General features: G+C 40.4%; 1 protein-coding gene across 2 annotated transcripts in view; it reads left to right on the top strand.

Moving 5' to 3' along the window:
* Positions 1–16,483, top strand: part of GRK4 (G protein-coupled receptor kinase 4) — a 1,249,698-nt gene that overhangs the window by 808,302 nt on the left and 424,913 nt on the right. For both annotated transcript variants that reach the window (XM_044062922.1, XM_044062923.1), the window contains exon 9: positions 3,692–3,882. In XM_044062922.1, the coding sequence (XP_043918857.1) occupies positions 3,692–3,882 (191 nt within the window). The remainder of the gene's footprint in view (positions 1–3,691; positions 3,883–16,483) is intronic.

The raw sequence follows: 16,483 nt of genomic DNA on the forward strand, positions 1-16,483 counted from the left end.
CCTGTCCACACCTAATTATTTTTAACCTTGTTTATCATATCCAAATTAAAGTTTTAAGGAATATTTAAATGTTAGTCTTTAAAAAAGTAGCTGACTTAATTGTTTTTATTTTCAAACTAAGGACTGTAGTTCAAAGTCCACCTGTAAGAAATCTGACACACGGTTAATAGTTGTTAAAGCACAGACAAAAGCAGGATATAACAATTAAACTAGAGTTACCAAAAGGAATGTCAAGAAGACAAATCACAAAGAATATTTAGTCTACAAGCTGAGAAACTTTAACAAAAAGTGTGCAGAAAATATGTAAAACACAAAGCTGTCCAGACCGGTTCTTTTTCAGTGACACAGAGGCTAGAACACTACAGCAGTTTAAATATCTTCCCTAATCAGTCAGTTAAGCAATTTACCCATAATTAATCAATAGTAAAATCAAATTAAAGTAAAACATATCCCCAAAGAAGAAACACTTTAATAAGCATACTATATATATATATATATATATATATATATATATATATATATATATATGGAAATATTGCCAGCCCAGCTATCTGGGATTTTGTGGATAATTCTATGTCATTTGTGAATATTTTATATGATTTATACAGAACTGTATGTTATGTATTGAGCTAAAATACTGACTTAGAACACAAAAGCATATAGACTATATACCTGTGCAAATGTATGTTTAATAGAAACTAGAACATAAAAGGTTAACTTGCAAAACTTCAAGTAAGTTGAAATTGAATTGCTTTACAGGTGTGCTATAAAAGTTCCTTCTCCGTTTCAGTGTAGCAGACACAATGTCTAGATCTAGAAGTTTTTGTATTGTCTTGAAAGAGACGTAATTGCTAGTTTTAAAATATAGTGTTTTATTGTTTTAGACTTCCAAGATTTGCAAACATCTGAGAGAGATGTATTTTTCACAGAGATGTTAAATTCTGTTAGTTTCTGTTTAGCTTGAGAACTGAAGTCAGGTGACAAAAAGTGGTCATCCAAGCTAACTCAGCAGTAACATTTGATATTAATTTAAGAACTTTCTCAGAGAGAGACTGTGCATTTTGTGTTTTGTTTTGACCTGAAACATCCACTCATCATCACCATCTGCACTTGCCTTGGTCTGTAAGTAAGTTTGTAGGGCATAGTAACTCTATAGCAAAGATTAGTTTAGATGTTTTCTGTATTTATTTGAGACTGCCCTGCACTGTTTTAAATACTTCCTGTGATTTTGAAGTAACTGTGTTGATTTACTGAGTGTTGTTTTGTTCTTTTATTATTTATTCTTAAATATATTTAAACCTATCTTTGTGGCTGATATTTGTGAGACGTAAGCTCTTCGAGTACTATTTGGTGACACTGTACAGGCCACTCCTAAAAAGCCTTGCTTGGTCAGACTACTATTTGGGTTAATAGTAACATTGCACAGTAGGATTGGACACCCTTTGTTAAGGGCCTTAAGTAGCAGATACGTACTGGCTGGTGGTAGCTGGAACTACCTTGTAGTCTGGGCAGAAGGGGGCATAGTTAGTAAATCATTGCCAGCCTTCCCCAGGTGTGTGTGTGTGTTTATATATAAATCGGATCTCAAAGTGTGTGTGTGTGTGTGTGTGTGTGTGTGTGTGTGTGTGTGTGTGTGTGTGTGTGTGTGTGTGTGTGTGTGCCTCAGGTACTTGGGCAGGGAGATGAAGCGCTAGTTGGACAGAGAGGGTGCTGGAGGTCTTAGCTTGACCATTCAGCTGAGATCTCAACTCTCTAGCTGTGCCAGTGGGGAGTCTTGCTGGGGATCTGGAAAAACAAGGAGAAACCAGCCCCAGACTGACTGTGATCTCTGTGTGCTCTTAAGGGAAATTACACTTTACTGTGTGTGTACTTGTCATCCTCCCACTGTTGCCAATGGTGAGAATTAAGGCTCCTTAATTACTGGGCCAGTGCAGGGATGTCACTAATATATATATATATATATATATATATATATATATATATATATTAATATATACAGTGAAAGTATATGTAAAGAGAATTGATGTTCACCATATTCTAGCATATTTACAAACAGTGCATTATGTACAGGGTTATGATCAGGTGTCTGACTTTAACCACCTTAATTATGTGTTTGAGACATGGATGCTAAGAAATTTACCTCTTAAGTGAAGCTCGGGAAGAGAGGTGAATCTTGGCATCCATGTCAAGAAGACATAATAATGGGTATTTTATTAACTCCATGTACTAGGTACAGAAAAAAAAAGAAAAAGCCAAAGTGTTTTACTTTCTTTAAAGAACTAAGTGCTTAGCAAGTGCTGTCGCCTCGACAGGTAACAAGGAAAAACATCAGGGACAGTTTCTAAATACTGTCCTAATTTAAGAAAGTTACTTGCATACTAATGTCTGTAAACTTCAATGGACACAGGAGAACAGATACTCCAGGACTTCCCTTAAATCCAACCATTACAGTGCTTAGGGGGTTTGTAATATTTGTTACATACCTTTGAAAGTGTTGTTATGGTCAGGTCTTGCACTAGAGTAGCATGTAACAGGTTTATCCTTTCTGATTTTGGAGTGTAATCATAGCGCTCAGTGCACTACATAATTATTCACTCTTGTCCTTAATTATAGGTTTAATAGTAGCTATAGCACTGAGGTCTAGATGCACATCAGCCTGAAAATAATTATTCCAGTTATATTCTGCAGCTTCTGGTAGGGTGTAGTAGTAATAGGGTAGTGGGTAGGGAGCTGAGGTAAGAGAAGCCCTATTGGTACATAAAATACAGAGATGTAATGAGAGCAAGACCAGAGGAATTTTATGATAGTAGAGGTCCAGGAAATTCCTTGACAGTGAATAGGCAATGTAAGGCTTTGGATTGTTCTCACAGGATTACTTTGCAAGTGAAGGTGCAGATGAAGCGGGTGATCCTACACAGAATGGCGTGCTAACTGACCATTTTAATTGCGAAGCAATGATGAAGCTTTTTGCCTGCCCCTACAATGAAGTGACAGATACAGTAAAGGCGTCTGTCGACCAATTCATTTACTGGTTATCAAATGAGTGATTAAAATATATACCTTTACATTTAAGTAACCCGCATGTGCTATGCTCCATTTTTGTGCTGTTTATACTGATCTGCATCATCCTTTGGTGACACCATCCTTCCATTTCCTGATTTACAGTATTTGACTAATAAGACTGATGAGGTAATGTAAAGGTAAACTTCTTCATATACTTAATTCTGTATCTTGCATCATAATCTATAGTAACAGTTTGCTGTGCTTGAATTATCACCTCTTAAGTATGAACTGCTCTGTTGTCTATTAATATAGCTGAACTATTACTCCTGAAAACCAGACTGTCACTGAATAGTAGTCAAAATGTCTGCCATGTAGTTGTTACATACCTGGAGCTGTTATTTCTAGGTAATCACTGAAAGTAGGTCTAGGCCATCTGGCCAACCCATGTCATCAAAATGTAAAATAAAAATAATAAAATATTTAGAAAGCTGTTCAGCTTTGACACATATGTAGTATCAGCTTTCTGTATCATTTTATTTTTATTTATATATTTCCTTCCTTTAGAGGCACAGATTTAAGGAGTATAAATATCGCTGCTCTGTGTTTTTGTAATAAGTGTCTGCATGTTTTTTTATTATTATTCATTGACCACATTCACCAAGTAGTTTTTTCTTAATTTATTTTTCAGGTTAATTTAGCCTATGCCTATGAAACTAATGATGCCCTGTGTTTAGTACTGACTATTATGAACGGCGGGGACTTGAAATTCCACATATACAACATGGGGACTCCAGGTCTGGATGAACAAAGAGCTGTTTTTTATGCTGCAGAGATCTGTTGTGGACTAGAAGACTTGCACAGAGAAAGAATTGTTTACAGGTAAGCATTAATCGTTAGTGATTATAGTTCTTTAACTATGACTACCTCTGATGCTTTGTTTTTGCTTAACGGAGTGCTTTACCTAACATAATGTTTATATAATTTTGTAGCTTTCAGGCTAGAGTTTTATTAAGAAGTTGTACTTTTGCTGTTGAAAATGCATCAGCTGTATAATTACGTTCTATCTGGAATGCTGTTTTGCATCAAGTATGTGCCTAGATGTTCTGGGCTTACTGCTTTTGTTTTGAATTCCAGGCCAATTTCTAGATAGATGTACAAAAATGATAATTTTGTTCTTTCCTGGGTGGACCAGTTCCCAGACTAGAAATATACTGTATACAAAAAAACAAATTGTCAGCTGCTCGAAGATCTGGAGCTGCATTCTGTGGTAGTATGAGTTGCTCGCACATTTGTAGCTTTACCAGGGCCTTGCCATATCAGATAAATTAATTTATCCTGGGCACAGGACTACTGATGTGATGTCTTGAAACATCCACTAGACAGCATTTTGTAGAGCTGGTTTCTGTTAAGTTGTACCACTTCATTGTTCCAGGAATCTGTAAACCATCTTTGCAGTTGTACATTGGAAGCAGTGATGTAATGAGAAAGGAATGGAGAGTCATATTCCTGCTGTTTTTCTTATTCCAAGAAAATTGATTCCATATGTTCTGTCACTGAGCTGAGGACTTTTAGCTTTTAAGAAATTTATGAGGTGTGAGAAATGCTGAATGTGTCAGTGGGGGTACTGTTCTCTTTAAAACCATCAGAAATTGCTAGCTTTACTGAGCATGAGTAATGTATTTTAGACAGATCCTTGTGAAAATGATGTGTATCAAATTACCTTTGCAATGGCCAGGATATAGTCATTTCAGATGTTAGTATTGTGTGCTTTCGTAGAATGGCCCACCACACAGGCAGCACACTTTGGAACTAAGAAGTCCCTTTTTTGTTTTCCATCTCCGAATTACTAAAATATTCTTAGGAGAAACACAACTGAACTGCTTTTGAACTAGGTTCAAGTACTGGTTCCTGACAATGGGTGGATCAAGAGAGCTCTCTCATTTCAGGAGCTGGACTTCTCTATTTCATGACCACTGTCTTGCAGAGGATGACAAGTAGTAACATACTGATGCCTGAATGGCAGAGGTGGAGCAAGTAAGGTTCCTTGGCTGGGCTACTTGTACGAGTCTTGAACTTGAGTGGCATAATGTATATGCAGCCTGACCCTTCAAGGAAGGGAAACAGAGGGTAATGTGCAAGTAAAAATACCCTCTTTAAATTAAGTTTGTGGTGCTTCTTACCCACTGCATTGGAATGAATTGACAATGGATAGGTGAGGCAGGCACTTCTGGGTGGCCATTGCAGTTTGGGGGGGGGGGCTACAACTTCTCAACTTCTGTGATAAGAAAAAAGGCCCAGTCAAGAGCAGTAAGACTGCATCAAAAAAAGGCCTTTTAGTGGCTCCACAGAAATCAGTGATTCAGTGACATATTAGTCTCAAATGTGGGAAGACCTCATGTTCATCTAATTTGTGCATCTCTGAATTGCTCTGCAGTTACTGCAAGTGCTAACAAGTCCTTTTCTACTGCTATTGCAGTCATCAGCATTGGTAAATGATGCATCATATTAGCATAGGCACCCCCCCCCCCCAAATATGCACACATTCAAGCACACACCTGCACTGCCTTACTTCAAATCTCTCACTGACTTAACAGAATGTCCCAGATGCCTCTTATTTTTTCCCATCCTTCATAAATCACAAATTATTTTAGTCAGTCAGTAATGTCGGACATTAAAGTTTTATTCCTTTTATTCAGAAAATGCATCTGATGGAATACTTGATGTTCTTCGTGTTTCACTGTTGCAGTCATTACATTTGGGTAATCTGCTGGCAGGTTGCCCTCAGTCGGCCTGAATAACAAAGTCTTGGGTCCTGCATCGGTTACTGTCTCCTCTTCCATGACGTCAGGTCGTCAGGGATATAAAACATGCAGTCGACGCCATTTTATTCAGTTTTTCTTGCTGCGCGGTGCCTGAAGCAGAAGCAGTTCGCAAGTGCCGGTCGTCCGACTCCTGAAATTTTCGTATTCAAGTTTCAAAACCGAAGTCTTCAAACTAAAGCTAAGTACCCCGTTGGGGAAACTTTTTCTTGCTCCTTACTGATGTCAGTAAAAGTTAATAATTGCATTACTTGTGGGAAGCAAATACCTCATAAGGATTTTCATTTGTACTGTATTCCTTGCCTAGGCCCTGATCACAACGTGCCTTGCTGTCGGTTTTGCGCTAGATTTAACCAACACACTATTAAGCATCTGTATATTTTTGCCTCTAAATATTTTGGTTCGATTTAACTATCCTGAAATGTCATCGGTTAGCAATCCGACTACCGGAGTTGACGAAAAATGCAAGGAAAAAGACAAACCATCGAGGTCCAAAACAGACGACTAAGCTTCTCCTAAGCCAGTCGCCGGTACTCAGTGAGGCGCTTTCGCAGCCCCTGATACCCACTACTTTTGAGTCGCAGGCCTCTACTGAGAACCATTTGGAGTATGCCACGAGATTCTCAGAGTATTGAACCCGTGGATGTCTCTCCCTTGGATGGGTCCGGAGCCGCTGAGCAGGCACCTGCTTCTGAAGGTGTTTTCAGGCCTCAACATTTTTATATTAAACCAATGCCAGCAACAAAAACAAGGTCAAAAACAACTTCTATGCCTAAAAAACTGATGCATGAGCCATGTCCTCAGGCCCCTATGCCTAAAAAACAGATGATCAAAATGGCTGAGGATTTAATTACCTTGATCATGGGTTCCCAACCCCCCCCCCCCCCCCCCCCCCGCTAAGAGGCCTAGGCAAGGCACTGATTATGAATCTTCAGATCAGGTTTCCATTTCTTCTGATTCCTTTTCTGATCATGAATTTTCTATTCCACCCTATGAGGATTCTGATGCAGCGGAATCCATCCCATCTGCATCTCCTCCTGAGGATTACTCTTTTGGAGAGACTTTGCATACTTTAAGGGAACATTTTCACTGGGAGAGTCAGGACTTCTCTGAATCAAAAAAGAGGCTTAGGGGGATTTCCTTCTTCCTCAGCATAGGTCTTTGGCAATACCTCCTGTTTTAGACATTGTTGATGATGTGTTCTCGGAATCAAGCATGGCTCCTGATTCCCTGCCTTAGTCTCCTAGTAAGCCAGACAGATATTACAGAGTTCCTGACTCCCACAAATTTCTTTTCAAAAATCCTGCTGCTGATCTTGAGACTATTTCACAGGGTCCCAAGGGTGGTGAGGCTTCTACAGCCAAAAATCCTACCCCTTCTGATAGAGATTCCAGGGTGCTGGATAGATGGGGTAAGAAGGTTTATACATCTGCAACCTTGGCAATCAGGGCTTTAAACTGCCAGTTTCATATGCTTAAATATCAACAGCATGTTATGGGTTTACTGAAACAGAAAATGATGTTGATTTCTGATTGTGTGGAAAACAGAGTTACAGGATTTATTGCATTCAGCAGAACAGGTTGGAAAGCATACTTTGCAATGTGGTTTTGATTCCTTGGAGGCCTCTTGTAGGGCCGCCGTTACTGGATCTGTGATTAGAAGGCATGCCTGGCTCAAGTAGCAAAATCTGCCTGATCATGTTAAAGCTAAATTGTTGGATGCCCCTTTGCAGCGTGATACTCTGTTTGGTAATAAGGCAGAAGAGGTTTTGAAGAAAATGTAAGACAAAGCTAAATCTATGCAAACTGTAAAAGATTTCTTGCAAGTACAGCCACCCAGGTTCAGTAGGCACTGGCCTACTAAAAATTGGTCCTTTCCTGTGTCCAACAGAGCCATTCAGGGCAAAATCAGGTGCTCAAAAGGCTCCAGATATCTATCACAGGATTCTTACAGTCGAAGCAATGGGGTGCCTCCACCTCCAAATCTGGAGGAAGCAAAGCACAACCCTACAGTAAGCAGTCTCAATGACTTTCCTCTACCATCTCCAAGCACTTATCTTTTGGCAGCCCCCTTGGGGGGGGAAATTAGCACTTCATGCTCAAAATTGGCAGTTAATTAGCCAGGACAAGTGGATATTAAACATAGTATCCCAGGGGTACATATTTCATTTCCATACTTTGCCAATTCCAAATGGATGGCTGTATCTGCCACAAAACCAGTCGGCAGAGGCCCAGAAACAAGTTATGTCCCTCATGGATATGGGAGCTATTCAGCCAGTAACAGAAAAGGAAAAAGGACAAGGTTTTTATTCAAGACTTTTCCTGGTACCCAGAAAAGGCAATTCTTGGCGTCCAATACTGGACTTGTTGATTCTGAACACGTTCCTGGACATTCCAGAATTCAAAATGCTGACTTTACAACAGCTACTGCCTATGCTAGGCAAGAATGCTTGGTTAGTAACTCTAGACTTAAGAGGCATACCTGCATATCCCAAGAAGGGAGTCATGCAGAAGATACCTCCACTTCAAAGCAGGATTTTTGCATTACCAATTCTCTGCACTGCCCATTGGCTTATCTACTGTGCCCAGGGTCTTTACAAAGTGCCTGGCACCAGTAATTGCATTCTGCAGACAAAGAAACATTCAAATTTATCCTTATCTGGATGAGTGTCTCATTCAAGCAGAGGACAAGGACACTCTTCTTCAACATCTGGCATTTGTAAAAAGGCTTCTAACATGCCTAGGGTACACCATAAACGAAAAGAAATCCCAACTGGTACCCTCTCAAATAATTACATTCCTGGGTGTAAGCTTGAATACAACTGCTCAGATGGCTTACCTCACGCCAGACAAAGGCAACTGATAACATACTTCAAACAAATGGCAACAAAAACCCAGTTATCTGCAAGACAAATTCTGCAGGCTTTGGGGTTCATGGCTTCCTTCATTCCACTAATTCCATATGCGAGACTGCATATGAGGAAACTTCAATGGTACCTAAAAAGTTTATGGAGTCAACATTGTCACAGCCTGGAAACAATGATTCCTCTCATTCCCTGCCTACAACAGGAGTTTCTTTGGTGGGCAGAGACATGTCACCAAAACAAGGGACTGTCATTCACTCTACCCCCTGCCACCCAAACCCTAACTACAGACGCATCAGACTATGCTTGGGGGGCCCACCTGGCAGGGAGATGCATTCAGGGCAAATGGAGCCCAAACCAAATGCATCTGCATATCAACCAGAAAGAAATGCTAGCTGTTCAGAATGCTCTGACAGCCTTCAAGGACTTTACTTCATCCAGGACAACTACTGATAAAGATGGACAACACCATAGTTATGTGGTACATAAACAAGCAGGGGGTACACTTTCCTACTCCCTTTGCAGACTACCCATGGCCTTGTGGAACACAGCCTTGACTTACCAAATACATCTTCAAGCTCAATTCCTGCCAGGAAAGCAAAATACTCTGGCAGACGACCTAAGCAGAAACCTTATGGACCCGCATGAATGGAAACTGGATCCACAAATCTTCAGCATGTTAACACAGAAATGGGGGAGCCCAGACAGATCTATTTGCCTCTCCCCAAAATTATCAGTTGGACAAATTCTGCACAAGAACTCATCACAAAAAAGCATGGAAAGTGGATGCTCTATCTTTCAGCTGAAAAACCTATGTCTATGCCTTTCCCCCTCTGCCTTTACTCACCAAGGTCTTACGAAAAGTCAGACAGGAAAAAACAAAAATTATCCTAATTTCTCCGGACTGGCCTCGCCAACACTGGTACCCGCTTCTAAGGAATATGTCGCACCTTCTTCCATGGTACTTGCCTCAAATACCTCATCTACTGTCTCAGCAGAACTATCAAATTCTGCACACTCAGCTCCAAACTCTGAATCTTGCAGCATGGCTAATCAACTACTTATTCAAACCACACCTCTCAGTAAATCTGTGATGGATGTCATTTTAGAAGCCAGAAGGCCTAGTACTAGAAAATCTTATGCTGATAAATGGAAGAGATTCTGTGCTTGGAACCAAGCACAAGGAATAGACACAGCAAAGCCCAATATTCCTCAGATTTTACAATACTTAACTGAGATGCTTGACAAGGGCCTATCTTTTTCATCAATAAAAATCCATGCCTCTGTTATCTTGGCTCATTACATCACAGAGCCTCCCCTCTTTTCTTATCCACTGCTTATACAGTATCTTAGAGGGGCCAAAAATTTAAGGCCTCTCAGGAGAGCACCAACTCTTAAATGGGACCTCAATTTTGTGCTGGAAAAACTCACCCTGCCTCCTTTTGAACCAGCAGCTACTGCGGATATAAAATTTCTATCTTGGAAAACAGCTTTTATTTTGGCAGTCACTTCAGCAAAAGGGTTTCAGAACTACAGGCTCTCATGGCTCTGGAGCCTTTCATTATATTTTACCCAGACAGGGTGGCCCTCGGGACCAATCCTATCTTTTATGCCTAAGGTGGTATCCAGTGTGGCTCTTAACCAGACCATTCACCTGCCAAAATTTTTCCCAAATCCGCAGAACAAGGGGGAGCAGATTCTGCATTCATTGGACGTACACAGACCACTAAGATTCTACTTAAACAGGACCAAATCTCTAAGAAAGTCTGAGCAACTACTGGTAGCATTTGCTGCAGGATCAGAGGGGAAGGCTGTATCAAAGCAGACTATTTCTAAATGGATAAGCTGCTGCATTCGTTTCTGCTGTTTGCACCATGGTAAACCTGTGCCCAAGGGGATCAGATCACATTCCAACAGGGCTGCCTCTACTTCAGCAGCTTTTCTCAGAGGGGTCCCAACCAAAGACATTCTAGAAGCTGTTACTTGGAACTCTGTTCATACCTTCACAAAGCATTATCATTTACCTCTCTTCTCTAAATCCAGGGCAGGCTTTGCCAACTTTGCAGTCCTGCAGGGCCTTATAGCCGCTCCTAATGCTGTTTAGTTCCATCCTCCCATCCATAACTTTGGGATTCTACCCAAATGTAATGACTGCAACAGTGAAACACGAAGAACATAGTACAGTTGTGTACACTTACCATAAATGTAGATGTTCAAGTGTATTCACTGTTGCAATCCGGGTTACCCACCCACCATCCCCCATTCTGTACCTTTTCTTTCCTTCACTATACTCAGAAGCCTTTGTGGTGTATTTGCTTTTAGTTGAAGATAAACTTTGTTTCTAAAAGTGCATATATATATATATATATATATATATATATATATATATATTTGCTCCCCATTTGGGGGGCACCTGACATCTGGGGCAAGAAAAACTGAATAAAATGGTGTCTGCTGCATGTTTTATACCCCTGACGTCATGGAAGAGGAGACAGCAACCGACGCAGGACCCAAGACTTTGTTATTCAGGCCGACTGAGGGCAACCTGCCAGCAGATTACCCAAATGTAATGACTGCAACAGTAAATACACTCAGACATCTACATTTATGGTAAGTGTACACAACTGTACTTTTCTCTAAACTCTTTCAGTGGATTACAGTAATTTTTAGAAAAACTCCCTGGTGTCCTCTAGTGTGTCCCACCGGTTTTGTCCAAAAGTTTTTAGCGTGGCCGCCATACATCAAGGGCCACTACAGTCAATGAGTAATGCCAGCCGTTAGGGTTTAATATTTAAGTAAATCAGATAAACACACTTGCATAAAATTTGAGTCTGCCAGTAATAGGGAATCTTTTTGCTTCACTCAAGGTGCTACAGTGTTGCTGCTCAATGATAAACGATCTGATCTTAATTTGGGTAGTTTCTTGTTTTCTTAACAATTGTGCTGATGATGTTGAGACATCTTAGACATCCCCCACAGTGGGGAAACACTGACCCCTTTTGCTAGTACTTCTTTGACCCCCCCTAGTCAGCAGGTTTGAAATTTTGTGTTAAACAGAAAAACAAGAGTAGTGACCTTGCTTGGTATTTTGTATATGCTAGGAGCTAGAACAGTGTAACCACACTCCAAGGGGTTTAAAACTTGTACAATTGTCCCCTCTCCATGTGCTGACTTTAAATGTAGGTTGACAGTGTTCTTTTCTGTGCCCGAAATAAACATGGCTGCTATTTTTCTCCAGATTTACTTTTAGCCTCAATTCTTTAGAAATTCTTAGTACGTTTTTTGCTGATTTTAGTAAGAATTTTTTTTATGAGAAAATTATAACAGAATTCCATCAGCCTACATAGTGATCTCTTCAAATATTCATTTTAAAAATATAAAGTAAAGCTGCCAAAAACTCAGCCTTGCAGATCCCCGTTAATTATATGTCAGTTACACCTCTAAGTGATGATCAGGTCAGATACTGTGCAAACCATTGTTTAGTGCCCTCAAGGCCGTAAGGTGCCAATTCCTTTAGAATGTTACCACGGCAGACTAAATTGTGTTTTTTGACAGTTTCACAATAAAAAAAACAGTCCACTTACAAGCACTGTTCTTTGCCATTAATATAGTTTGTTAATGAGTGCAGATCCTGTACTGGACCCTTTTCAGGAACCATGTTGTATTCTCTTGGTAGTCCAAATCTTTCATTTTTTAGCACCATCAGTCTGTGCAGCAACAGCAGAATTTTGAAGACTGTGGAGAGAGAAAAACTCTAAATGGCTCAGCTTTGTCTTTTGGTCCAGATAAGTAGTGGTATAATGCTGATAACTTTCCATAGATCTGGGAAAACACCTGATTCATAGAGCAGTGAGCATCTGTTATTCCTTAAATTCCTCAAGTCCTGTTAGCCATTGTATCCCGCTGCCTCATAGCTAAGCATTTCTATAGGAGACAGTCACTTGTGATAGAATAAGTGTTGTAGCAGAAGTCTATAGAAAAGCCAAATATGATTTCACTTTATCTTTTTTCAGCTTCAGATGAGCTGTGATTGTGTGCTGAGCCACTGATTAGAAAAATGTATAAACTATTCTGCAGTGATAGTCAAGTCAGAATACTGGCTCCTACCTGCATTTGGGGAATAAGTATGATTTCCATACCCATATGTGTGTGCACACAAAGATCCTTGTATATGTATATCTATATATTTGAGATAGGCATTTGGTCAAAACATTAGGTGGTTGTCCTCTGTTTAATTGACCCCATTTGGTCGATAAATGCAGATGGTCACCTGTGCAAGATGGTCGACGATTCCCAGGTAGGGAGATATTCTCTTTCCCGGGCATTGTGCAGTTTCAGATGTAATGTACATCATTTTCAAGGTGTGTGTGTGGGGGGGGGGGGTGCAGGAGGATTTGCCCCCTGCAAAAAAATGTTTATTTGCAATCTGCATGTGCAAAGGTTCTTTCTCAGCCCGTGTGTGGTAATCTGTCAACATTTGTATTGTCGACCTTTTGTGATCGACTTTCTTGCTGTTGAACTTGTTGATTTGTCAACCAAAATAAGTCCACCTATATAAATAGTTACAGGTCAGAAATGTGAATGCTATTCTGACCTATAAAGAAGAGCAAATGCTCATATGAGCGAACATTCTTTCCCATGGTATTTTTGCTGGCAACTTTGTCAGTGAGATTGCAGTGCAGCAGGGTAAGGGAATTTGTCTGTCTGTTGCGTGATGTCTACTCAACTGTTGTGTGATTTGGGGTTGTTATTTATAATTATCGGGAGTGTGCCTCACAGCAAGAGGTTCTTCTTTGGTTTGATTCTCGGCTAGGGTGCCTTCTGTGCAGTGTGTTCTCCCTGTGCTTGCATAGGTTTTCTCTGAGTGCTCCAGTTTCCTCCCCCATTTCAAAGACACATTGTACATGGAATGACCATAGCAAGGCTAGCCACCCCAGCAGTGTGAACACCGTCTCTAAATGATGGTCACTCTTGAAATGACACCCTGACCCCATGTGCAAAAATGGGAAAAAGGGGTTGTGGATGGATGGATCATTTTCAGATTCGATCTAAAATTCATTATTTTTGAGTTCACTGTTATAAGCATTCAAAGTTTAATAATAAAGACACATACAAATATGTATGTATATAGTTGTAGTGATTTTCGCACTCAATGCCTGTCAACCATCAGAGGAACTGCGCAATTTAGGCAGCCATTGGGGATGGTTTGAACTTTAGTTTTTCTCTCCCTGGCAGTACCCATGCATGCACCCATCAAGGCCTAAGGGAAGGGCATGCAATGCAGCTTAACTGCAAAGGGTGCCCCCACACTTCCACAAGGTGTATTTTCCCCCCAAGCAGACCTGGCCCTCTTCTCACAGCATGAGTGTTTTTTGTTCCAGTCTTCACTAGGAAATTTATACTGCCCTATAACCCTCTAAGTGCATGGCCTCCAAAGAGAGACAAGCTTTCTTTTCCCTTCCTTCCTCCTCCTCCTCCCTGTCTGGATTCCCCAATGCAGGGCTTGGTAGTTGAACCCTTGTTGCCTGGGTTACAGTCACAGCTCCAACCCTCCTACACCACAGAGCCAGACAGCATTACATTGATATTTGAGAATTTGTATTAACTAAATTCGTAGCCTAAGTAGACTGACATTGCTAAAAAAATCCACTATGTGGGTACAGAATGTCTTAGCCAGTATGCAAAAGCTCTGAAGTGATGAGCATAAGTAATCCTTGGTGAAGCAGGCAGGACCATATTCCTTCTCCCTCCTGGGTACCATAAATTGGGCCTTTTCAAAATAATGCCAAAGATAAGCCAATTATTAAAGTTGATTTTCCTTTTCTTATATTGTGGTGTCATTCTCAGAGATGGTAGGATACTTCTCAAGACCAGATTCCTTCCAGCCTCAGAGACATACTGTGAGAGCTCTGTCATATCCCTCTTCACATAATATAAGAGGGTATGTCAGAAGTCATTCACACCCCACATGTACAGTAACCATGTCATATTCATACCTGGGGTGAAGGGATTTGTGTGATATGGTGGTTTTTAGCACCTGATGTATAGATGACTCTACCCTGTCTTTGCTCAGGCTTTTTAGTGGTGCATCAGTGTGCCAAAATATGGAGCCACTTTTGTTGCTTGAAGAGCTTGGCCAATCCATTCTGAGTGATCCTGTCAGGTGGTGGGAGTATAAACTGTATGTGATATGGAGTGGGAGTCAGCGTGTTACTGCAGAGTAGGTGAAGTGCGCACTTCTGCAGTGCAATGTTTTGGAGGTATTTCTGGTTTTGGAACTGAGTTTTGGAACACCTTAGCAGAGGAAAGTTGTATGTCTGTGTTGCAGTGCGAGTTTGTGTTAATATGAGTTCTCACAACCAATTTGTGTGAGAGGTTTGCATGCAGTTGTAATAATTTGCACCTCTCCCACATGGACTCGTATCAAATTTTATTTATTTAGACATTTGTTAACTGGGTATGTCTGACTGAGCATGAGTCCATTTTCACTGGAGGCCCAGGAAGAAAAGCTCCAAAATAAACCGTTACAAGTAACATAAAGTAGAAAAGCTTAAGATACTTGACAGACATTGAATACAGAAGTAACCATACATTTCTATTAAATATTGCATACAGTACAAAATAGTTCAATCCACAAGTAATCAAGTAAATGAGTATAGAATACATGTGATAGTCCTAGAGATGCAATAAAAATGTCAAAAATACAGTACTGAAGTCAGCAAATGGACAAGCCCTGGAATAAATAAATATAGAATAAAAATAGAGTTAGGTGGGATTTCAGCAGGGAAAGATCTAGGAGTTCAGTAGAGATTATTTTAAACCTTTTTTGAAGTTGTGGGTATTGGAAATAGTTCTGATGGACAAAGGAAGTATTTTCCAAGCTAGGGCAATGGAGTAGCTGTAGAGATGTTGGACAGTTTTTCTTTTGGGCTTATAGATTTTATAATAAAGCTGATCAGCACTGCGGAGAGAGCAGTTAGGACTATAGAAGGAGATGAGGGCTGAGATGGCGGGGCAGGAGTTGAGATAGTAAGAGCTGGTGAGAAGGCTCAAGCCAGTTTAGAGCTTCGAGTGATAGGCAGTGGTGTGAGTTATATGGCTATTTGCTGCAAACCCTAGCTAGTTTGTTTATAGGTGAGTTTAAGTTTAGACTTTAGAGAGGATTGTAGGTTAAAGATCGGTGAGGCATATAGAAGACTGGGAAGTAGATAAGGATGGGCAGGGGAGAGTCTAGTGTCCTTGATGAGGGATGTTTTGTTTCTATAGAGTAAGCCTTGTTTATGGTGAGTCCTTTATGCAGTTTTGGACGTGCAGATCAAATTTTCGTCGGTCATGAATGATAGCGCCCAGGAGCTTGATGTGCATTTCTCCACTTATTAGTGCCAAGGGATGTGTTGGCAAATGATGATTTAAGGTGAGAAAGAGTTTTTGGGAGGAATAAGTGAAGTTTAGTTTTTTGGGATAAAGTACAAGTTGATTGAGTTGACCATCATTCGACAGACTTGGAGTTTTGGGTTAAAGTGTGGAAGTGGGGAAGATGATCAGAAGTGCAAATGATAGTGGAATCATTAGCTAATTGAATGACAGAAGACTGAGAGCAGGAAGTATGAAGACGGTGAAGATGTTAAATAGTAGTGGTCCGAGAATGGAACTTTGAAGTACACCAGTATTGACAGGGACCATCAGCAAGCATCTAGAAATGTACACACTGCCTCAGACTGCCTACGGATACAAGGCTATAACTGGGCTGAGCATGCATGTGGTCAGATTTGATTGATGAGTAAGGCTGGCAATATAT

The sequence above is a fragment of the Protopterus annectens genome, chromosome 2.part1 (genome assembly GCF_019279795.1).
Source record: "Protopterus annectens isolate FY-2018-M chromosome 2.part1, PAN1.0, whole genome shotgun sequence".
In the NCBI taxonomy this organism is placed as follows: domain Eukaryota; kingdom Metazoa; phylum Chordata; order Ceratodontiformes; family Protopteridae; genus Protopterus; species Protopterus annectens.